The following is a 25,147-nucleotide window of genomic DNA, read 5'->3' on the forward strand; positions in this document are numbered from 1 at the left end:
TAAAACAGGAAAATCCTGACATTGTGCATTGACATACACAGAAAGTGGACAAATCTGGCAAAAGCAGGATCATTTTCACATTACATCAGGGTCGTTGAGCATTAATCTAGCATTAACCCACACAGAAAGTGGATAAAATCGGCTGCTTTTTACTTCAGGATTCTCCTAAAAGTAAACAGCGGCCAATTTTGTCCACTTTCTGTGTGGGTTATTTTTGCATTAATGCTCAATGCCCCCAATGAGTCTGAAAACGATCCTGCTTTTGCGGGATTTTTCTGAGATTTAAATCCCGTTTCTGCATGGGATTTGGGCACTTAGCCTAAATGTGATAAAATCCTAAATAATATACTAAAAATTCCTGGATTCTGTAGGATGGAGCCAGGGACAATTGAAGTTATATGAAATTGCTATAAATATGTAGCGTTGTGTAAGGAGACAAAAACAGGACAGGGAGAAAACACAGAAGGGGCAGATGCTGAAGACAACATTGTCTGGAGACTCATATATTTGTGCTCAGCAGGGATCATGCAGGGATGACAACAACCCAATTTGGTGATGCTTTTTGTACAAATGCATCTGAATAACTGTAGTCACCAGATGCATGAAGCAAAAAGAGAGTGAGATTATGGTCCAAAACACGCTGCACAAATAATCCAGTTTGAGACCACTTTAACTGCCCTGGCAGTTATCACACAACACTCTTAAAGTGTTGCTATTCCACTTTAACTGCTCTGGCTGCCTCCTGTTGCATTCTGGGATTTGCAGTTTAATTGGAGGGGCATTTAGAATTCTCAGAGAGCTCTTAGGCCTCACTGAACTACAAACCCCAGAATGCAACAGGAGGCAGCCGGAGCAGTCAAAGTGGAATAATAGCACTATAAGAGTGCAATGTGATATTGAGCCTGTGTGGCTAGTGGTTTGAGTGTTGGACTAGGACTCAGGAAACTAGGGTTCGAATCCTGGCGTGGCCATGGACACCCACTGGGTGACATTGGGTAAGTCACACTCTCTCAGCCTCTGAGTGTGGCCATGGCAAAATCCTCTTTGGAAAAACTTGGCAAACACACTAGGCTCGCTGTTGTTGTTGTTGTTGTTGTTGTGTGTCTTCAAGTCTTTTCTGACTTATGGTGACCCTGTCATGGGGTTTCCTTAGCAAGATTTGTCCAGAGGAGGTTTGCCATTGCCTTCCCCTGAGGAGGCTGAGAGAGTGTGGCCCAGTGGGTTTAACAAGGATGAGCAAGGTATCCGAACCCTGGCCTCTGGAGTCGTAGTCCAACACTCAAACCACTACAGTTGTGTACCTGAAGGCACACAACAACAAGAAGTGACAATTCAGAAAAATCCTGAGGAGACCTTTCTATGCAGGAAAGCTGCAAAGTCTTGTTACACTTTTTAGAGGTTCATGGTGTAATGGTCTGAGCATTGGATTAAGACTCTGGAGACCAGGGTTTGAATCCAGGCTTGGCCATGGAAACCCGCTGGGTGACAACATTGGGCAAGTCACACTCTCTCAGCCTCAGAGGGCGGTGGCCATGACAATAACTCTTGTCTGAAGAAGAAACTTGGTAAGAAGAAGAAAGAAAGTCCCACACAAAACCGACAGAGGGCGCTGTTCCAAAACAAAGAGAGACATTTCTCAGCGTTTGACGTCCGGAGCATGCGCAGTGGCGCTGTGGTGTGGCTGCTGCCTTTTACTCTGCGCGCGCCAGGAGGAGGGAATCGAAGGCACCGCCCTCCTCCAGTCGCGCGCCGCAGCGGTCCCTGCTGGTTGGGCGCGCGCGGCCGCGGCTGCTCTTGCTGCTGCAGTGCTTGCATTTGTAACCAAGCGAGGAGAGTGACTAAGCACTTTTCCTTGCGGCTCTCTCTCATCCATCATGGGGACGGAGAGCGGCCTCGGCGGGGTCCTGCTCGGGCAGGCAGGCACCCTGAACCTCCAGACGGGGAACCTCATGAACTGGGGCCGCCTGAAGAAGAAGTGCCCGGCCAGCCCCAGCGAGGAGGTGAGTCAGGCAGGCTCTGCGGGGCCCCACTCCTCCTCCTGCAAGGTCTAGGAGGAGGAGGAGGAGGATTACTATTATTATTTGTTATGTCTGACTATTATTATTATTATTATTATATATACTTATTGTTATTATATGATATCTGACTATATATTGTTGTATATTGTATAATATGTTAATATTATAATATATGTCATATCTGATAATTATATATATGATATTATATAATAATATGTGTTATTATACATTATATAATATTATCTATTATTGTATAATATTATATGTTATCTCTGATAATTATGATATAATTTTATTATTATTTTATTTATTTATTTTGTAATAATATAAATATAAAATTATAATTATAAATTTTATTTCATATTATTATTAATTATTATATATATTATACTATAATATTATGTATTATATATTATATAACATTGTGTATTATTGAATAGTATTGTATATGTTATATCATATTATTATTATATATGATATCTGATTATATCTAATATTGTATATTATTATATATGTCATATGTGATTCTATATTATACATTATATTATATTATAATAATACATATTGTTATATATTATATAACCTAATATATTATTGTATATTATTATGATTATATGTGTTATAACCAATATGTTATATCATTGTCTGTGGAGGAGTTCTCCTACTGTTAGTCCCTCAGGAGGAGTATGGCTATGGCAGCAGCGTCTGCACTGCAGGGATGACCCGTCTTGACACCGCTTTAACTGCCCTGGCTCAAGGCTGTGGGGTTTGTAGTTGGTCGTGGCACCACAGCTTTCTCCCTCTCTCTCTTTCTCTCTCTCTCTCTCTCTCTCTGAATGTCTCAGGAAACTACACTTCCCAGGATTCTATAGCATTGGCAGCCTTGGCGGTTGAAGCGTTGTCAAACTGGATTATTTCTGCAGTGTGGTTTCAGCCTGTCACAGTCCTTTGGATTGAATCTTCAAGGAGGCCTAGGACTAGGAGTCTGGAGATCAAGGCTTGATTCCCCACTCAGCCATGGAAAGCCACTGGGTGACCTTGGGCAAGTCACACGCTCTCAGCCCCAGGAAAAGATGCACCCCTGGACCCAGGGCTGGGAATGGGAGATTGGAGTTGGCACCAAATTCTGGCCCCGCGACTTGTGACTGAGGTCCAAAACCCACTTGAGAAACAATCCAGTTTGAGACTGCTTTAGCTGCCCTGGCTCAACGCTACAGAATTCTGGGAACTGTAGTTTGGTGAGCCATTTAAGAGAGCTGTGGTGCCACAATAAACTGCAATTCCCAGGATTGTCTAGCACTGAGCCAAGGGAGTTAAGGCAGTCTCAAACTGGATTATTTCTGCAGTGTGTTTTGGCCCTGATTTTACTGCCTTCCCATAAAGCATGGCTAGGATTGGAAGCCTCTCTGGTTATTGATTGACTTCTGCCTTGGTTCACTTTAGCTGGGGCTGAGCTAAGAGTGTTTTACTAGCATTGATATTGGAAGACTTCCCTTAGGACTTTCACCATGTCTTGGCCCATAGTTCAGAAACCTGTGCCATGAAGTTTGTTGCTCTGCCATACAATTGACCCTCTGTATCCATATGGATTCTTTATCAATGGATTCAAGCATCCACTGCTTGAAAATATTTTTAAAAATATATACATTCCAAAAAGCAAACCTTGATTTTGCTGTCACTTGTACTTTAGTTTCCTTTGTTTTTTCTAAATCCCATTTTCTAGACAAACGAGTTTACAAGGAAGTTCTCCCCTTTGGGGGGGGGGGGTCTAATTTATAACTTAATCCTGAGGAAAGCTGGTGACACCGACAACTTAGCTTTGCATTCAGTGGGGTTGCCGTGCAAGTCTGTTCCAGCAGAAACAACAGACTATTGTGGCACTGTAGAGATTTTATAATGGGGGAAGCTATTAGGGGTTGAAGTCCATTGTGGCACAGGTGCAGGAAATGTTATTCCATGTTTCAGGTATTTCTAGGTGTTGTACACACAGAGACAGTGTTTTTCACACTACACATCTGTAGCACTGTAGAATCATAGAGTTGGACCGCAAGGGCCATCCAGTCCAACCCCCTGCCATGCAGGAAATCTCAATCAAAGCATCCCTGACAGATGCCATCCAGCCTCTGTTTAAAGACCCCCCAAGGAAGGAGACTCCATTATACTCCAAGGGAGTGTGTTCCACTGTCGAACAGCCCTTACTGTCAGGAAGTTCCTCCTAATGTTGAGCTGGAATCTCTTTTCCTGGAGCTTGCATCCTTTGCTCCATTGTCTTATTCTCTGGAGCAGCAGAAAACAAGCTTGCTTCCTCCTCAATATGACATCCCTTCAAGTATTTAAACAGGGCTATCATATCACCTCTTAACCTTCTCTTCTTCAGGCTAAACATCCCCAGCTCCCGAAGTCGTTTCTCATAGGGCATGGTTTCCAGACCCTTCACCATTTTGGTTGCCCTCCTTTGGACATGCTCCAGTTTTTCAATGTCCCTTTTTAAATTGTGCCCAGAACTGGACACAATATTCCAGGTGGGGCCTGACCAGAGCAGAATAGAGTGGCACTATTACTTCTCTTGATCTAGACACTATACTTCTATTGATGCAGCCTAAAATTGCATTGGACTTGTTAGCTGCCGCATCACACTGTTGACTCATGTCTACTTGGACTCCCGGATCCCTTTCATTCCATTTTAACTGCCATGCATCCATCCTATGAATTTGCAATTTAGGGAGGGCCATTTCAAATTCTCAGTCACTGTTCTGTTCTTAATATTCTGGGCCTGTATTCCTGGTTACCTGCTGGACTTTGTTGATCTGGTTTGTTGATCTGTTTTCAATGTATGACATTGAAATCTCAGAAATGCCTCATGCAGATCCTTAGCTTGTTTGACTAATCCAAATAGATGTGTTTATATTGTAGATTTCACTTCTAAACCATGAGTAGTGAAGCCATAGGCCATGTACTACCATGTCCAAGGTCATGTGGCCAGTAAGATTGCACCGAACGCTGTTACCTTCCCACCAAAGTGATACCTAACTATCTACTTGGATTTGCATGCTTTCGAACTGCTAGGTTGGCAGAAGCTAGGACTAGTGGCAGGAGCTTACTCCATCATGCAGCACTTGGGCTTCACACTGCTAACCTTCCGATCTTCCTGTCGTCAGAACTGGCATCTTAACCACTAAGCCACTGCATCCCTTTTGATCCAACTAGAATAGACCTATTCAATCAATTATTGAATGGTAAATCAATTTGTAAAGAGCCAGCATGGTGTAGTGGTTTGAATGTTTGACTCTGGAGACCAGGGTGCAATTCCTAGCTGAGCCATGAAACCCACTGGTTGACCTTGGGTAAGCCACACTCTCTCAGCCTCAGAGGATGGCAATGGCAAAGCTCCTCTGAACAAATCTTGCCAAGAAAACCCCATGATAAGGTTCCCTTTAGGATTGCCATAAGTCGAAGGCACACAACTACAACAAATAATAATTTTCTTCCTATTAGTATTATTCTGTTGATGAACTTGATTTACTTTTCTGCTTATCTGTGGCGCCAGCTGCCTCTCTGTATTTAGAACATAGATTATGAGGATTGAAAGCTGTTGTTCTGCAAACTATGGGCTCCATTCCATTCTTAGGTAGTAATGAAATTAGGTTTGACAGGTCCTTAGTAGCAACCTGCCTGAAATGTAAATAACTCTTGTGCTCAGTGGAAAAGAAAAAGTAGGCATTTCTATACTGTGAGCACAGCCGGTATTAACACCAGTAATTTTTGAAGAAAGATTGAGGGGTATTGGCACACATTTCAATACAGAACATAAGAAATAAATGGCAGTAGCCACTGATGCATGAGTGCCCCATGTTTCTTTCCCTGGTCCATTAGACCCTGTTTCATCCATGAGCCCTCACAAATGTAATGTTACAAACCGATAAAACAAAAAGGAAGAAAAGACAAATTGCACGATCACATTTGTGAAAAAGCTAGTCACAAATAGACCTTATAAACTAACATTAACAGACAATTAACATATTAAAAATGTGAAAAGGACAGACAGGAGTTGTCACCTCCTTTCCTCACCTCCCAGTGTCCACTTGCATTTCTCTTATCCAACACATAACCTTCTTCTTGCTGCATTTCTCCTCATATTAGAGAGTTGTTTCAGTAGAAGGAAGGCAACTGAGGACAAAATTTTCCCATATCTGTAGAATCTGGTGTATGAAAAGTGTATGCATTGTTCTTTACAGTGTTTCAGTAGTTACCTGACATGATATTTCTATGTTCACTAATTCCAGCCCAAACTTGTAATGAGTAAACGAGAAAGAGCCTTCAGCAGCCCAACCTGTGCCTCTTATTTCCCTGCAGGGAGCTTTTTTGTAACTCCCATGACAAGCAGAGAACTTGCTCTTCCAGCTCCACCCTGTTAAGCAGTTGCCAGAGGCATCTATTTCTTTTTTCTGATCCTTTTTGAAATCTATGTGCATCATTTCAAACTGCAGCATTGTTTCTAATCCAGACAGTTTTTATATTGGGATCCAAGGGCCCTGTGAATACTGGTATGCTCTGACTATGAATATTGATAATAGACAGGTGCTTCTTCTCCACTACTGATCTGGACCTCTGATATATAGCAAGGTGTGTGTTATCTTGGAGGGGTGTGTGAAAGACGATGCCAGCCGCTTTGGCCAATACTCTGTACAAATGAGTGTCTTATTTGTCCTTTTAAACTGTTGCATGTTTTAATTAATGTGTTTTAATTGATGTTATTCATAGAATCATAGAGTTGAAAGAGGCCACAAGGGCTATCCAGTTCAACCCCCTGCCATGCAGGAACTCTCAATCAAAGCATACCCCCGACAGATGGCCATCCAGCCTTAGTTTAAAGACCTCCAATACACTGATTTTTTATACATGAATTCAAGTATCCACGGTTTGAAAATGTTCCAAAAAAGTATAAATTTCAAATATCAAACCTTGATTTTTCATTTTTTATAAGGGACACCATTTTGCTATGTCATTATATTTAATGGGACTTGAGCATACACGAATTTTGTTATACACGGGGGATCTTGGAAGCAAACCCCAGCGTATAGCAAGGGTCCACTGTATTAATTATTGTTTTTTTGTTGTTGCCCACCTTGATCCATGGGACTAAGAAATCGTCATCACCACCATCATCTTTTTCACACTAGGTGGTCTGCAGAGGGATCTCTGACCACTGACAATATAACTCCAGCATGTTAGAAAGGATTCTGGGACACACTCTTAAGATTATGGTGAAGGTGATGATGATGATGATGAAAATAATAATAATAATAATAATAATAATAGATTTATTTCTAGCCCGCCCAATCATGAAGAATCCGGGCGGGTTACAACAATAAAATACAACAAATTACAATAGAGTTAAAAAATCAAACCCTAGACCTACCACCCCACCCCATTCCCAGTACTAAAACAGAATTAAACAGTAATAATATTAAAACATTAAAAACATTGAACAAACAAAAATAGGCAGAAACATTGGCGGGGGGAAGTAGACAGATGAGGGGACAGGTATCTCTATATCTGGGGAGGGTAACTAAGTTGGAAAGGCCTGCCGGAAGAGATCCGTCTTGAGTGCTTTCTTAAAAGCTGCCAGAGTGGGAATGTGTGGGATCTCCTCCGGCAGGTCATTCCATAGTTTAGGAGCAGTAGTAGAGAAGGCCCTCTGGGAAACTGATGTTAAGCTAGATTTTTTTGGCTGTTGTAGATTTCTTCCAGAGGACCTTAGTGTGCGGGACGGACAATAGGGAAGAAGGCGTTCCCTCAAGTACTCTGGGCCCAAGCCATGTAGGGCTTTAAAGGTAATCACCAACACCTTGTACTTTGCCCGGAAACTAATAGGCAGCCAGTGCAAGGACTTCAAGACCGGTGTTATATGGTCATTCCTAGAAGTTCCCACGATCAATCTGGCTGCCATATTTTGTACCAGCTGAAGTTTCCGAACTTGGCACAAGGGTAGCCCCAAGTAGAGCGCATTACAGAAGTCTAATCAAGAGGTTACCAGTGCATGTACTACTGTTTCCAGGTCCCTCGGCTCCAGGAAGGGGCGCAGTTGGCGTATCAGACGAAGGTGATAGCAGGCGCTCTTGACTGTTGTATCCACCTGAGCTGTCAGTTGGAGCGATGAGTCAAGAAGCACCCCCAAGCTGCGAACAGAATCCTTCAAGGGAAGTGTGACCCCATCCAGAACTGGCTGACACAACTCCATTCCTGGATTCAGGGTTCCTATAGCAAGTACCTCCGTCTTACCTGGATTCAGCTTGAGTCGGTTTTCCTTCATCCAGTCCATTACCGTCCCAAGACAGGCATTCAGAGGAGAGATGCCATCCTTAGTCACTGCTTCAGTCCGAGACATAGAGAAGTATATTTGGGTGTCATCAGCGTACTGATAACACCCCGCCCCATGTCTCCGGATGATCTCTCCCAACATGCTCTAATCACCAACTTAGAGCATTTCCCAGAATCCTTTGTAACAGGTTAGAGTTCTGTTGTCAGCGGTCAGAGACCTCTTGGTGTGAAAAGGATTCTCCCAAGTTGAACACTCAAAAATCACTTTTTTTTTCAAGTGCTTTAAATAGCTGGGAAAACCAGCCAGATAATAAACCCAAACCTCTGTCTGTGAGTTTACATTGTACTCAATGGACCTATCCAAAGTCAGGGGACAGGGAATCCTGTATATTAGAGCTGTCAATTGGTAAAAGATCAGTAAGTTGCTAGTTTAAACCAAGTCACTTGATTAAATTTAAATAACATCAGGACCTCAATTTAAAAAGTGCCACTGAGAAATTCTAAAGAAAATGTGAAATAACTTCTAATCCAGCAAATACACACTGTGAAATTAAAGCAGTTTGATACCACTTTAATGGCCATGACTGTGTCTTACAGAATCTTTGGATTTGTAGTTTTGCTAGGTATTCAGTCTGGTCTGTCAGAGAACTCTGGTGCCTTACCAGACTACAAATCCCAGGATTCTGTAAGAGAGAGTCATGGCCGTTAAAGTGGTGCCAAACTGCTTTAATTCTGCAGTGTGAATATCCCATGAATCCCTTGAATCCCATTTGGGGGAGAAAAGCGGGATATAAATCCAGTACATAAATAAATAAAATAAGATTTGTCCATCATTTACTGTAATTATGCCACAATTATTAATCAACACATCCTTTGATTTGATTGATCTGTCAACTTAAAGTTTGCTGTTTTACTGGGGTAAAATTATAGGACATGCAAACAGTCATTCCACCATAAGCATTCTCATAGCTGCAAGATCAGTTGAAAGATTCTGCTTCTTAGGGTTTTGTAAAGAATAGATGCCACTTTTCATCCAGGTCTGGACCCAAACTTGCCCTGAGCTGTTCCAACAAAGAAAGTAAATGGATTTTACCAGACACCATCAATATGGCCTTCCTTATTTTTCTTCAGTTAGAAGGGGTCAGCTTGAAAGAAATAATGTACAAAAAAAGCCTTTTAACCTGGGTTGGAGGGAGGATGGAAAGTCCACTAGTGAATAACTGGTGAGTATTCAGGGAACTGAAAGTGAGGGGTGAAGATCATGACACACTCCAGATATTGTTGACCCGCACTTCCCATCAGTCCTAGCAAGCACAGCAAATGGTGAGTGATGATGGGAGTTGTAGTCTGGCAAAATCTAGAAGGCCACACATTTCCCATCCTTGGTGTAGTAGTGTCTTGTCTTAATTTGCAAGGTTTCTGATAAAGAGAATGAAGACCTAAATGAACCTTAGTGGATTAGACACTCCTTTTTTAAAAACCAAGAATACACATATTTTCCAGTTCTTTGGCTATAGGTGATTTGGGCCTTTTCCCCATCCCAGCTAAAAAAGATGCTATATACCTTGAGATGATTTGACACATAGCAGTTTTGCTCAGACACTTATAGGATCCCAGTGTGTCCTAATGTGTGACACCCAATTCACTAGTGAGAGAAGTAAAAAAATGTTTTACAAGTTTATTGTTTCATGTCTAGAATTGTAGCTCTATTGTTAAACAAAGTGTTAGATAGGTAGTTCATATAATTACATAAATGAAGTGATAAAAGGAGTTGGGAGAAGGGTAAAGAGAACATGGTGTAGTGGTTTGAGTGTTGGACTGTGACTCTGGAGACCAGGGTTCGATTCCCAGCTTCGCCATGAAACCCACTTGGTGACCGTGGACAAGTCACACTCTCTCAACCTTAGGGTTACCATAAGTTGCAACTACTTGAACGCACACAACAACAACATCAACAACAAAAAAGGTATAAACAGGGAAATCTCTTTCACACTACAGTACACACTTATAACACTTAGATACTATGTGAATTTCCATGGCCACAGCCTACAGAATCCTGGGATTTGTAGTTTGGTGGGACACTAGAAATTGGAATTCTCTGGCTGAGAATTCTTAAATGCCCCTCTCTAAACTGGAAATCCCAGTGCTGTAGTTGTGCAGTGTGAAAGATAACCTCATCTACACTGTCTTAGCAATGAGTATACATCTCTGCTATTGTGCTGCATAGTTTGTCTCATTCTGTTGCATAAAAAATTCTAAGAGTTCCTAAATAACAAATACATTGCTTTACAGCTGCGAGATTGCATTCAGAAAACTTTAAATGAATGGAGTTCAAAGATCAGCCCAGATCTAATGCAGGTAATGATCATTTTCTTGTTTCTTTACCAGTTTGCTTCTTTATAAATAAAATAATCAGAATTTTCTTCATCCAGGGAGTCAAACCATTACATTTATTTTTGGGTTCACTTCCATTTAAGGTTCAGCTATACTTGAAATTGTTCCAGGTTGGTTCAAGTTCAGACCAGTAAAGGTTTGTAGTTAGTCTTGTATGGAAAACGTAATAGTTCATTTCTTACTAAAGTTTAGTTATTTATTTATATACAATATTTATACCCCACTCTTCTGCCAAAAAGGCCCTAAGAGTGGCTTACAGTTTATTAATTTGACAGTTTCCTGCCCTCAGGCTTACAATCTAAATAAGACACTATGCACACAAGAAAAGGGATGACAGTAAATGGGAGGAGATAATAAGTCCAAATATACTGCCTGCCTCTTTTCTCCTTTTAGGCCAGGTATACATCCAAAAGTTACTTTTGCATGCTCTGGTACAAACCCCAAAGATATAAACTCTACCAGAACTTGGTTTTATTATTTATGAGAAATCTGGTTTTGGTGAGCTAGTGATCATTATCAGAGCATGTTAACTCCTATTCTGAAATGGAAATCTGATCCCACCCCACTTCACTTCAGATTCAACAGAAACTTTCAGATAAAGGAGGGGGAAAGGCTGAAATCAGTATCAAGCTAGTAGACTTGCTAACGCAATGGGACTTCTCCCTCATCCCTTCACCTCCCCAGTAGCTTCCCAAAAAATCTGTGGAAAGTACACAAGCAGAGAGAGGAATTTCCCCATTCCCATTTGTGTTCATGGAGACCAAAGAAGAAATATAGAGGGAGACTTGCCATAATTTTGTTCAGATTTTTGGTTCAGGTTCATTTTGGCAACATATCACAAGTACAACCTGGCTCTTGTCTTTATGTAATGGAATTGGTTACTGGAAAGACAGATGTTGCTTCCAGGAATGAAAATGTGTTGGCTCCAACATCATTTCAACACTGATGTAGAAGATTTTCATATTCCATTTCTGTTATGCAAAAAAGCCCAATGTACACTGAAAGTCCATGGTGGTAGCAGAATGAAATTAGGTTATGTCGTGAGACTTTGTGCAGTTATTTTACATTCTAACTTCTGATGCTTTGTTTATGCTTGTTCAATGTGCAAGATGCTGTTAGAACTGAAAGTGAATTCACACATGTGGACCCCTGAGGAGATTGGAGTGGCACTGTTTGTGAAAACTTAGGCCTGTTACAGACTGCCAAAATAAAGCTTGTTTCGGGTCTCTTTGGAGGTATGCTGTTTAAATGATGCATGCATCCTAAGAATCCGGAAGCTGCACCAAAGCTGCACTCCAGGGCTTAGGAATGGAGTGTGGCTTTGGCGCGACCTCCGGACTCTTACGACCCATGCATTATTTAAATAGCATACCTCTAGGGTTGCCATAAGTGAGGACCTCCAAACCGGGACAAATGCAGGACAACATTTTCAAATGTAGGACACATTTTTTAAAATGGAGGACACATGAAAAAAATGAGGCTTTTTTAGAAATGTTAATATAAATCCATGTTTCTTAGGCATGATCAAAATGGAGGACGTTTTGACATTATTCGTAGACAGATCACGGAAATCTACTTCCCTTTCTGGCCACCCCCCTCTCCCCATTCCAAACAGCACATTTGGGCATTGATCATGGCTTTATTTTAACATTGCCTCTTGCATATTTCAGAGGCTTATTCCACAACCAAACCCTTTGGTCAAGGGACTTTGGTTTTTCTTCATTTTGACTTGTTTTGTCTCTATTCCTCCCCACTAAATAAAGGAGACATGAAATGGAGTTAATGGGTACAGGTTGTTAAACAAAAAAGTCTTGTGAGACTCTGTAGGCAAGAGGTGCACCATGTTAAGAACTGCATTAAGCATACTTAGGCTGCTGCCACACTGCTTTCACTCTCATCACTCCATCCTATGGAATCCTGGGATTTGTAGTTTGTTGTGGTGCCAAGGCTGGGCTTTGAAATCTCAGGCATAAGAGAGGCAAAAGGCTTGGGCTGCATCTACACTGGAGAAATAATCTGGTTTGAGACCACTTTAACTGTCTTGCCTGAATGCTATGGAATTCTGGGAATGGTGGTTTGTTCCAGCACCACAGCAGAATGGCAGTTAACCCCTGGAAAGCTCTCTGACCAAGGTGACCAATGCCCTCACCCCAAAATGTAGGGCACCCAAGCAAATAAAATGTAGGACATGGCCAAAAATAAAAGCTAAAAACACCCATGTAATTATAAATCCATGCTTCTTAGCCATGATCCAAATGGAGGACATGTCCTGGAAAAGGAGGAGGATGCCTGGTCACCTTGTCTCTGGTCCAAAATACACTGCAGAAATAAAACAATGCTGGACTGAAATGCCCAGAGTTCCTCACCAAAGCTGCATCCACACTGAGGAAATAATCCAGTTTGAGAGTGACTTAACTGTCCTGGGTTAGTGCTGGGGAATGCTGGGAATTGTGGTACATTGTGGCCCCAGAGCTATCTCTGACAGGGAGTCCCATAACCCTCCAAACGTAGTTGAACTGCAGTGCCCAGAATTCCTCCCCAGGTGCATCCACACTGAGGAAATGATCCAGTTTGAGACTGCTCAGTGCTGGGGAATCTTGGGAATTGTAGTCTATTGTGGCCTCAGAGCCATGACTGACAGAGAAGTCTCAATGTCTCCCAAACACTCGCATTCCCAGGATTCCCTAGCACTGAGTTAAAGCAGTCTCAAAGTGGGTTATTATTCCTGCAGTGTGTGTGAGAGATATAAAAGCTAGGGACTAGATTCATTTGGAGGATCTCTGTGTCCAAAACACACTGCTTGGACTGCCAGGGCTCAGTGCTATGGAATCCTGGGAATTGTAGTTTATTGTGGCACCAGAGCTCTCTGACAGAGAAGGCCAAATGCCTCACAGACCCCAGAATTCCAGAGCATTGAGCTTTGGCAGTTAAAGGGGTCTCAAAGTGCAGAGGGGGGGGGAGAGAAAAGCCAGGGAGTGTGAATGAGCTCTGAGAGGAGGAGGAGGAAGGAGGGGGCCAAGGGAAGTGGCCAGGACCACCAGAGGAGCCCCTGCTTTTCCTCATCATCGCAGCCTTCTCACTGCTGGCAAGAGGCTCTGCCCCCAGCCAGGCAATGCCTCCATTCAGTCTCCTTTTGTCAAAAGAGCTCTGGTGCCACAAGAAACTACAATTCCCAGAATCCCATAGCACTGAGCCATGGATGTTTAAGGGGGGGGTCAAACTATTTCTGCAGCCTTTTGCAACCCCAAAGCCTTCTATTATTTACCAGCAACTTGCAAGGCAAAATCTCTTCCTTCCAAGCCATTGAAAACCAACCCAAGGGGAGGGCTGATTGCTTCTTTCCCATTGGTCAGCTTCGGGAAATATTACAAGGAAAGGTGTTTAGGGCCTCAAAAACGACCCTGTGATAAAGAATTACAACAATACTGAGTGGTAGACATTTAAAAGATGAGGCATTTAGACTCCCAGGGAAACAGGAACGATTGATGGCCTTTTTTTCTTTGCTCACTGTAACCTGAAAGTAATGCCTCTTGCAGGGTATATATACCAAGTGGGCTGGCAATCGCTCTGAGTGGCAGATGTCTTTAAGACCTGCTCTCTAGGCTAAGCCAGCCAGGCAGGCAGGGAGGGTGGCACACAGCCATGGGGAGGGCTGGAGCTGCCTCCAGGGCCTTGCTGGGGGGGGGGAGGTCCTGGGGGAGGGGCTAAACCAGGGTGGGACCATGTGGCCCCGTCCCAAACCGGGAAAGTCCCGCCCCCAGGCGGGATATGGCAAGCCTACATACCTCCAAAGAAACCCGAAGCAGCTTTATTTTGGCAGTCTGTAACAGGCCTTAGTACCTTTACATGGGATTGTATAGATGGCCACTAAAGCATGTGTGATGCTGGTGGTTTGAAAGGGGCTACAGTGATTTTGAAATCAGAACAGTGATGCGTACAGGCTTCCTTTAGGGATGTAGGTTCTCATAATCCAGGCTTGGATCCTATGAACCATAAACCCAAAGAATTAAGTTTCTTCTCCATGCTGTCTGACTCACACATATGGGTTGTTCTGTGCAGAAACCAGTGTAAGATTCCGGAGCTGGAAACAGCATCTTTTGGCAGGAACTCTCTTCACTGTGCATGTCTGTGTGGGGTTCTGCCAAATCTTTCACTTCCTTTTCATCCACCACAGCTGCAACACCTCAACAAGATCAACCAGCATTTTTTCATTGAACTTCAGCTCTTGGCATCTTTGTTCTCTCCATCATTCTTCTTTTGTTTTGCCATCATTGTTCATCTTCATTTATTGTCATTGCTTCTTGTCATCAGTCTTTTATCATTATTGCCACCACACCCAGGCCCACGGTGCTTGGGTGCTTATGCTCTCCAAGCAATAGTATAAAAATAAAATAAAATACTGTATATAAAAAAAATAAAATTGCCTGAATAGTGAGAGAAAATTCCAGTCCTTAACATACTGCTCTTCTTCAGACTGAGCTGGTAAGCATCTTCTGACTGTGACATATTTATTTGCAGGAGATGCCAGAAGTCCTTGACTGCACTATAGCTCAAGCAATAGAAAAGATCAATACTGAAGAAAGGGAAGAACTTAAAGTTTCAGGTAAATTCACTGGTGTGCTTGATTCACAAGAGTCTTGAGGGAGTCAACCCTGGATGCAGAATGGTGCATTAGATGGATTCTGGACTCCTCCATCATCACACAGAGGATAATAAAGCTCAGCACTGCTACGACCCATCAAGGGCCTCATCATCCCTACTGAAACCAGATGTAATCAAAAGTCCTGTGGCTGTTGTTTGCCTTTAAATCATTTCCATCGTATGGCAACCTTAAGTGAACCTATCATGGAGTTTACTTGGAAATATTTGTTTTAAGGTTTGCCATTGCCTTCTTCTGAGGCTGAAAGCATGTGTCTTACCCCCGCCCTCCTTTTAAAGTCTTGTTACACTTTTTAGACCTGCATGGTGTAGTGGTTTGAGCATTGGACTAAGATTCTGGAGACCAGGGTTCAAATCATGACTTGGCCAGGTAAAACCACTGGATAACCTTGGGCAAGTCACAATCTTTCAGCCACAGAGGATGGCAAGGGCAAACCCCCTTTGAAGAAACATGTCAAGAAAACCTCATGATAACTTCACATTAGGATTGCCATAAGGTGGAAACAACTTGAAGGCACACACACTTTTTTAAAAAAGCATCACAGGAACATTGTGGTTTCTTTTTAAATTATACTTCTTAGAAGCTTCCAGGAATATGACTCTATTTTAATATGCTTACATTTAGGTGTGGCTGCATTGTAATGCTTGCCTTTAGTTGTTGTTTTAATGTATACCCTGCTCTTTCTCATAAGAGCTCAAAACGTGCTGGTTGGTGATGGTGTGGCAAATAACCTGAAATACACTTCCTGATCAACACATTTGTCTGTTGATCTCAAATAAGGATTTTATCTGTCCTGATAAAACAATTTCTAATAGACAAGAGAATATCTGCCAATGAATCGATGAGTCTGCCTATCATTACAAAAACTGACAGATGTTATAAGTACAATGAAGTTTGGGGTTGGGTTTTTTTTTTTATCTTGTTTTATTGTTGTGGTTGTTTAGAGACCTCTGACTTGGGTCTGGAGAAAGGGAAATGTCTACTGATGCCATGATTTAACACATCAGGTATTTCAGGGGTGGATCTACACTGTAGAAATAATGCACTTTGACAGTGCTTTAACTGTCATGGCTTCCTCCATTGGAGTCCTAGGATTTGTAGTTTGCTGTTTCACATGAGCTCTCTGACAGAGAAGGCTAAAATATCTCACAAATCTACAAATCCTAGAATTCTATAGCATTGAACTATAGCAGTTAAAGTGGTGCCAGTCTGCATTATATCTGCAGTGTCAATGCAAGCCAACACCTCCCTCAAACCTGACACAAATGTTATTCGCCCATGCTCCAGTTGCTGGCAGAATAACTCCATGCAGCTGATGCCCGTTGTCAAAATCATGACTAAATAATGATCATGAATACTCAACAGTTACAGATGAGTCAGTTTAGGTAACTCTTCCATCTTCACAACTGCTACTTAATGATGATTTTGCCACAATTGTAATGCTCCTCCCCACCTGCTTTACTGGGCATCAGTAAATTCCTCTAGTAATCGGAGCGTGGGTGAATGACGTTTTCATCAGGTTTGTAGGGGTTGGGCCAGAAGAGCTTACTTAGTTAATTACACTTAACTAAGAACATAACTTAAGTGTTAAGTTAATTACACTTAACATTTAAGTTGATTACATTTAATTAAGTCTACAAAAGCTCATTCTACCAAGTTCTTGTGAGCCGCATATGTTTAACTAAGTACCTGATAAAGAATACAGGACATTATTTTCATATTGAAACTAAAATTATTTTGCTGCTTTAACATCATTCCCGTGTACTTTTCTGATGGCAAAAACTAAGATATATGTGTTTAAGTAATGTACAGTGGATGGAGCAATTTATCCCCTTCTCTTCTGTATAGAGAATATTCACTATTTTGATTGTATACAGTAAAGGTTTTAATATTTTGAAAAATCAGAAAATATATCAAATAATACAATTTTATATGCTAACTAATTTATGAACAACGTGGGGGGGGAGGGCAGCATGGCATCATGGTTTGAGTGTTGGGACTATGATTGTGGGGACCAGAGTTCAATTCCCAGCTCAGGGGAAAGCAATGGCAAACATCCTTTGAACAAATCTTGCCAAGAAAACACCATCAGTCAGAAATGACTTGAAGGCACACACCAACTTATGAACAAAGTGTGTTATTTCAACAGCCTTAAAGACTAGTCTAACAGCAGGTTTGGATGTTAATAAATAGCCTACTAATACTTATATTTGGGTATAAATATTTATATTGTTTAACTCAACACTGAAAATATTAAATTCTTAAATAGCATAAGGAACAATGATAACTGCTCCATGCCCCAGTATGTTCATCTCACAGTGATGGCCACACCAACTAGTGCTGGCTCCACATGAGCCAGAACACTCCAGAAACAGCCTGGAGTATTCTGGCCCTAAAAGTGACCCCATGCCCCCCTATTACCTGGCACTCTAGAGCGACTCTGACCAGCTGTTTGTACACACATCCCACTGTGCCACTTGCTGCAGGGGCACAGGTTGTTCACTCTGAAGTCAGCAATGAAGGCATACAGCATCGATCACATGGCTGGGTACCTTGTTAGGATCTCAGATGGAGTGATTTGTGGTGCTGTTGCTGGTGGACAGCAGATTGGGACATATCATAAACAGTCACCCAGCATCATATCAAAGGGCTCTAGGTTTTTATAAAAGATCCGGAGCAAAAAGTAACTTCTATTAATCAGTTCTAAGCGGAGGTAGAACAATAGAATCATAGAGTTGGAAAAGACCACAAGGGCCATCCATTCCAACTCCCTTCCAGGTATACATCACCTTTGGTGCTGAAATGGCTGGATGATGTCCAGACATTTTGCACCAGAACCGGAGATTGGCCCTGCATTGTCCAGACTGGTTGCTGTGGGATTGAGGGGAGGACATGTTATTTGGCCTCTGCAGACAAGGCCTAGGTGTAGAAATTCATCTTGGATCTAAGTGCTGTACATGCCTAATGTATGCACAGTATTTTTATTCCTGTTCTTTATTATTTTATACTAGGTTAAAATAAACTGACCTTCCGATATAGTGTAAAAAGTCTCTGATCCTACTGGGACAGAAAATATTATAGAATAAACAAAACATGTATGCATCTCCAAAATAAAATCAACAAGAACAGCAGCAAAATTTGTGACTTTCTGGTCTTTTTTATCAGTTTAGATGGGGAATGATAATTGCTCCCCCCCCCCTTTCAATTGTTCACTGTAGGTGAGAAGGGACAGAGAAATGCACTTTTCAGTTTTACTTTGAAAAAGGTAAATGTTTCACCTTTGACATGATACTCAAGTCGTATCCAATTGTAGAGGATGGTGCTCATGTCCATTACTAAGCCGAAGATCTCTAATCATGTGGCCAGCCTGACTGCAAGATCGCTGTTAGCTTCTCACCAAAGTGGTACCTATTTATCTACTTGCACTTTTATATGCTTTCAAACTGTTAGGTTGGCAGAATCTGGGACTAGTGACAGGAGCTCACTCCGTCACACAGTGCTTGGGTCTCGAACTGCCAACCTGCTGACCTTGTGATTGTCAGAGTCAGCGTCTTAACCGCTGAGCGACCATGTCCCTAGTTTTATGGCTAATGGAACTGCCCACTGTGAGAGTCCACCTGCCCTCCAGTTGTCCTTTAATTCAGTTAGGACTTCGGCAGTTACATTAGGTTATTGCTGATGTAACCTAATGTATATGGCCCTGTATTTTGAAGAGCGTTCACAACTCCAGTGATTTCTTGTGAAGGCTCTTGAAAAAGACCTAGGAGTTTATCACACGGAGGCTTACCGTCCTTAAAAAGTGGCTAGATCATCCCTAAAGTGTGAGGGTGTGATCATCAGTTACGCTTGTCTCCCATTTAAAAATCATCATGGAGGCATCCCATTATTTAATCATTTGTGGGCCCGCCATTTCTCTGCATAACGAAAATTCCCATTATGCAGAGAAATGGTAGCTCTGCGGACGTTTTAATGACAGCACATCTCCATCACGGGAGAGAAGTGCGACTGGCGCTTTAGAGACGATCTAGCCACATTTTAAGAACGGTAAATCAGCCTTCGTGTGATAATCTCCTTAGTGGGGTCGAAATGGGTTGGGCTTTTTAAACACTGAATAAACAGTTAACTATCTTAAAGCACATTGAGCTTGTCTCCTCTTTGCTGTATTGCTGAAGTGGCTCTGACAGATTGGGTGCTGTTGTTTTTTGTTGATGTGCTGTTACTTATCTTTCAGTCTGTTTTGATGCTTCAATTGTATTTGTTTTTCACTGAGTTTCATATTACTACCTACTGTGAGTGCACTTTTTGGCAAAATGCTGGCAACTGAACATAGAGCCGCCTGTGCATAAAGGATATGGTGTACCCTAAGCAGTGGCCATCAGTATATATCAAGTTTGTTTGCTGAAAACAAATGGCTTTGAGATTTATGCTATTGCAGTAGATGTTATCTTTCCTTATTAAGTTCAATTCTTCGTTTCAGCAAAATTGTTTATTGCTGGATCAAACACCGCATCGATCAGAGAAGCAGTCAGTATGAGTAAGTTAAAGATTAAAAAGATTAAAATGTGACTTCTGAGTGACTCCTTCCCTTTTCATTTCTTTTTCTTTCTTTTTTTAAAAAAAGCCTTTTCTAATACAGTTTGCATCTCCCTTATTCAGAATTCTGAAATCCAGAATATTCCCCAAAATTACATTCAGGGTATGTGTATAGAGTGTATATGAAGCATAATGAGTTTCATGTTTAGACTTGGGTCCCATCTCCAACATATTGCATTACATATATTACAGAATAATAGTACTACTAATAATAATCCAAAATCCAAAGCACTTCCAGTCCCAAGCATTTTGGATAAGGGATACTCAGCCTGCAGCTGTACTAAGCTAATATCCTTTGTACCTGTTGTATCATGGTTTCTAAGCTAAACTTGGAAACAGTTAACCTTCGCATCCAGCAGAAGTAAATACAATGCTATTATCATCTACATGAAATCCAGATTTTGTGAACCCTGGTGTTGCATTGCAAGCATATTTAGAAACATGGAACAAAGTTTATATATTCATGTTTCTCACAGCAAAGCTTTGGCGCAGGAAACTGCCTTGGGGTACAGAGTAGAAAGAGAGGTATTTGGCTTTGTAGATAAACCTAAATTTGTAAGTATCCCCACTGGCCCTATTTAGTGTCATGTGCCTTTTCCCAATTCATTTTAAGGTAACTTTTCTACAGTTTTTTTTATCTACAGCTATTTTAAAACTCTTCTAGTTTCTCTTACTTCAGCATATTTTGTTGAATTCACTTAGTATAGGTTCTTTGTCATTTAAAATATCATGTTTGCTTGATCTTTGCATCTGTGGGGCTTATACAAAAGGTAGAATAAATGGATTGGAGATAAGTAGATCCGTGCTTCTTTTCTACTCCAGTTTAGCAAGTACTGTTTCTCTTTTTCAGCATGTTCTGCCCTTGGAGTTGACCAGTTAGATTCTGTGATCATTGCTCCTCCTCCAACAGAAGATGGAATTAATCTTTCTTTAGAGTATTTACAGCCTTATTGGGCAGAGCTTGAAAACTTGGTTCAAAACAAACAGGTTATTGCCATAGGGACCTCTGACCTAGATAAAGCACTGTTGGAGCAACTATTCTTGTGGGCACAGGTAAGAGGCAAGCTGTGCAAATGAAATAATCTAGTAATGCTACCTTTCCCCTCTAGTCTGCTCTGCTATAGATCCTAATAAATCCCATATAACTGTAAACAAAATATACATATTTTCATACCATGTTGAGCAAATATGCACCCATATGTTGTACACATAAAGCATGTTCTGTGTTAAATAAATTATGAAGCAGTTTTCCATAAGCCATAAAAGGTGTCTAGTCTCTTGATGTAATACAGCACAAGGAAAACACTGCCTCTCATCTGAAGAAAGCTTCATTTGCATTTTTAGGTGAAACCAAGCAGTAATCAGGTGAATCTCGCTTCCTGTTGTGTGATGCCCCCAGATTTGACTGCATTTGCAAAAGAGTTTGATATCCAGCTGTTGACTCATAACGATCCAAAAGGTAAAGTTGGGTTAAAAACATTTTATTTCATTATTTTATTTTTTTAAGTATTTTATTATTTAAGTATTTTATTTCATTATTTTATTTTATTTATATCCCCCCTTTCTCTCAGAATGATACTTAGGAGAATTGCTTTGCATTGTATGAAGTCTGTGGCATTCGCATATCACAAAATAATTGGCTCTGTTATCTGAGCTTGTCTATTCTGTATAGCATATCAGTTTGCTATACAGTGGGGGGGGGGGAGAGTGCATTGTGGATGTTTTAAATCAAGGTTAGTCAGTGAGCAGGCCACAAGTAGTGTTCCTCCTCCATTTCTGTGAGTTCTGCTGCTGGTAACAAATAGGAGCAGCACACAAGGCCTGAGTTTACATTTGAAACAAGGCATGTGAAGAGCACATACCTTGCTTTTAAACTGATTACTGCTCTCAGAAGTTCCCTAGGAGTGTGAATAGCTTGTTAATGAAGTGTACACTTCTCACATATCTTGTTTTAAAAGCAAATTAAAGGCAGTGGCAAAGCCACAGTTTGCTTTTAAAAGCACATGGGATGGTCATAGTTTGTTCACAAGCTTATTCCTTCCCAGATGTTCTGGCATGATTTAGCTTACCACCTTTCGTTCAGGCCTACTGCTGCACTGATAGTTTTGAGCAACAGTAACTGCAGCCCCGGTAGATTGACTAACTGAATGATATTATCACAGATAGATAGATAGATAGATAGACAGACAGACAGACAGACAGACCAACCAACCAACCAACCAACCAACCAACCAACCAACCAGTGATGTGTTATGAAAATGCAGTTATAGTATACGGTGGGCTCTTGGTATCTGCTCAAGGTTTGCTTTTTGGAATTTTTTAGAATATATATATTTTCAAGTCATCGATGGTTGAATCCATGGATTAAGAATCTGTGGATAGGGAGGGCCAGCTGTATAAGAAAGACCAAAATCTACAGGCTTTATAATGCCTTCGTTATATTTGTAATTACGTTTACATAACATTTATTGTTTTTGTTACTTGCTTGTGTATTTCTGATGGTCTTATTTGGTTAGTATGCTTGTGACTGAGATCCTTCCCTTTGTTGGTTTGTTGGCAGTACAGTGGTACCCCGGGTTACGAAATTAATTCGTTCCGCCGCCGCTTTCGTAACCCGGAAACTTTCGCTAGCCGAAAAGCCCATAGGCGCTAATAGCGAAAGCCGCGATTTCGTGTGAAATCGCGCCGAAAAGCACCAAAAATTTTCTTCGTAACCCGGAATAACCTTCGTAACCCGGAAACATTTAATTACATGGATTTTTTTCGTAACCCGGAAATTTCGTAAGGCGGCGCATTCGTATCCCGGGGTACCACTGTAGTAGGTTTTGCATGGGGGTAAACTTAGCCTCCAGCAAAGAGAACTTCCCCAGCCTGCTGAAAGCCAGAGCATTAAGTAAAAATATTTAGGAATAACGTGTGTGTGTGTGTGTGTGTGTGAAATACTGTTTGCATCACTGAGTCTGAAAACTAATAAGTATTTTGAATAATAAGCACAATCACCTAAAAACACTGTTCTTGCGTCACATTTATAATTTTAGAACTGCTTTGTGAAAAAAGTTTCCAAGGAACCCTTCAAGAAAGCTTCCCAGACTGTCAAGTGCATGAATGGACTCCACTGTGGCTTCTACGATATTCAGTTATTGTAAAGAGCAGAGGAATTATCAAATCCAAAGGCTACATCTTGCAAGCTAGAAGAGTACCATCATCTTAAAGTCGTTCTTAATAATAAACTTCCTCAGAGAGACCCTATCTATTCTTGCACTATTGCAAACTGGAATTCATAAAGACCAAACATTTTTCTTATCAGTCAGTGAAACCCATATTACTACATAGTGGCATAGCAATTGTATGCCATTGTTGTCTTTTGCCTTTCTTTTTCTTTCATATGTGGTCTGTGTTTGAAAACTACTTGTTCACATGTGAAATGCTGTTTTTCATTCAATTGTCTGCTGATATAGAGATTATACAGAGAGAAAGAAAATAATATTTAGAATATTTTAATGACTAATATAAACTAAACATCTGACTAGGTATATTTTGATTGAATTATTTTGAGTTGCAAAGAGAAATTTAACTTGTTAAACCTTGTTGCTGCTAGACTGATAGCAGACTAAATATAGTAGTAGTAACACTGATGGAATAAGCAGCTCTGTTATTTAAGACAGTGGTATAAAATTAAGTGAATGCAGACAAATTCCTTAAAATATACATGAATTTATATTTGGTTCTCTACCCCAAACAAATCATAGTACAATGGGCCTTTTATTTGATCCTGAATACATTTATTTTCTTCTGTTGTTGCTGTGTCAGTTTCCAATGGCTTGGGTCCAAGAGATAGCATGTTTCCAACAGTCTTGAGGACCTCTGATCAGAATTTGCATTACCCAGAAGAAGCTTGTGTTTTCCTCATAACATAAAAAGTTTGGTGCATTTAATGCTTTTGGCTACTTAGTTTAAGGAATTGTTGCAATAGAAACAGCCTTCTAATTGTCATCAGGATAACTTCAAAAGCAATGTCTTCTATACAAAGAAAAGCATTTTGTAAATTTTGTGTTATGTCAATAAGTTTAAAATTGGTATCTGTAAACCTATTAATGCATCAATGAAAGGCATCATAAGAGATAGTAAACTTTATCTACAGTCTAATTTTTTTAATGTTTTAATAACAAAAAAGACAACTTAGGCAGCTACACTGAATAAATTTAGTCTGTCATCATATTTATATACTTTGATCCATTCCAATGGATTAATTTCTCGTGCTTTTAAAAAATATTTCAGTAGAGGGTTTTAGCATGTGTTGGTGCTGGGTCCTAAAACATTTTGTAAGCATGTGATGAATACCTCAGATCTCAGCTGTTATTTGCAATAATGCATCTGCACTGCAGAAATAATACAGTTTGACACCACTTTAACTGCTGTGGCTCAATGCTATGGAATCCTGGGATTTATCGTTTATTGTAGCACCAGAACTCTCTGACAGAAGGCTAAATATCTCACAAAATTATAATTCCCAGAATTCTATAACATCGAGCAATGGCAATTAAAGTGGCGTCAGACTGGATTATTTCTGCAGAGTGGATGCAGCCTAAATTCCATTATCAAGTTGTTGAAATCATTGAGGCCTTAGTAGTGAGTAATGCATGAGGCTACCTACCCAAGTTTTGGAAAATTAATAAAATTGACCTGAATAAAACCTGTACTACAGGTTTCTGGAGTAAGCTTCAATTGCTGCTTATAATAATTGAATAACTCTAAAGGTGATAATAAAAATAAATGTATTGAAATCTTATGTTAATCAGAAATGGGGTTTGATGAAATAATAAAGGGTTGGAACTGTAGAGAGCTGCAGTTATGTTGTCAAGAATTAACTGATCTTTCTTAAACCTGTGTACCATGAACTTTTTAATAGTTTGAAATCTTTATTGTAGATTAAAAAAAAAAGAGCTTGCTTTACAGAAATCTTCTGGCAAGTTTTTCTTCTGCAGATTTCTGGGATTTGGGGAGTGAGTGGGCAAATAGATGTTGGTGTGGTTTTTGTCTCTGAACAGTTGTTAAAATTTGTACACATTTATTACATCCATACCCTATTGTGAAGCTCATGTTGACATGATGAAGAAATGAGTCTTCTTTTATAAGAACAAAATGTAAGCCTGGTGTGTGC

At 40.7% G+C, this 25,147-nt stretch overlaps 1 protein-coding gene across 1 annotated transcript; it reads left to right on the top strand.

The window, feature by feature from the left end:
- Positions 1-1,758: 1,758 nt before the first annotated feature.
- Positions 1,759-24,945, top strand: LOC149316510 (glutamate--cysteine ligase regulatory subunit-like). Its single transcript, XM_089515710.1, has 7 exons — positions 1,759-2,000; positions 10,632-10,697; positions 15,252-15,336; positions 19,871-19,927; positions 20,837-21,039; positions 21,331-21,445; positions 23,025-24,945. Exons 1-7 carry the CDS (start codon positions 1,875-1,877, stop codon positions 23,195-23,197), a joined length of 825 nt encoding a protein of 274 aa, XP_089371836.1. The 5' UTR covers positions 1,759-1,874; the 3' UTR covers positions 23,198-24,945.
- Positions 24,946-25,147: the final 202 nt, after the last annotated feature.

This window comes from Sceloporus occidentalis, unplaced genomic scaffold, assembly GCF_023333645.1.
Source record: "Sceloporus occidentalis isolate IW3139 unplaced genomic scaffold, rSceOcc1.0.p SCAF_3, whole genome shotgun sequence".
NCBI classification, from domain to species: Eukaryota; Metazoa; Chordata; class Lepidosauria; order Squamata; family Phrynosomatidae; genus Sceloporus; species Sceloporus occidentalis.

Excerpts from the sequence above, each read along its gene's own strand:
- LOC149316510 (XM_089515710.1), top strand. The coding sequence starts at position 1,875 with ATGGGGACGGAGAGCGGCCTCGGCGGGGTCCTGCTCGGGCAGGCAGGC. Across the intron at positions 15,337-19,870 it reads GGAAGAACTTAAAGTTTCAG|CAAAATTGTTTATTGCTGGA; the intron begins GTAAATTCACTG and ends TCTTCGTTTCAG. Across the intron at positions 21,446-23,024 it reads GACTCATAACGATCCAAAAG|AACTGCTTTGTGAAAAAAGT; the intron begins GTAAAGTTGGGT and ends TTATAATTTTAG.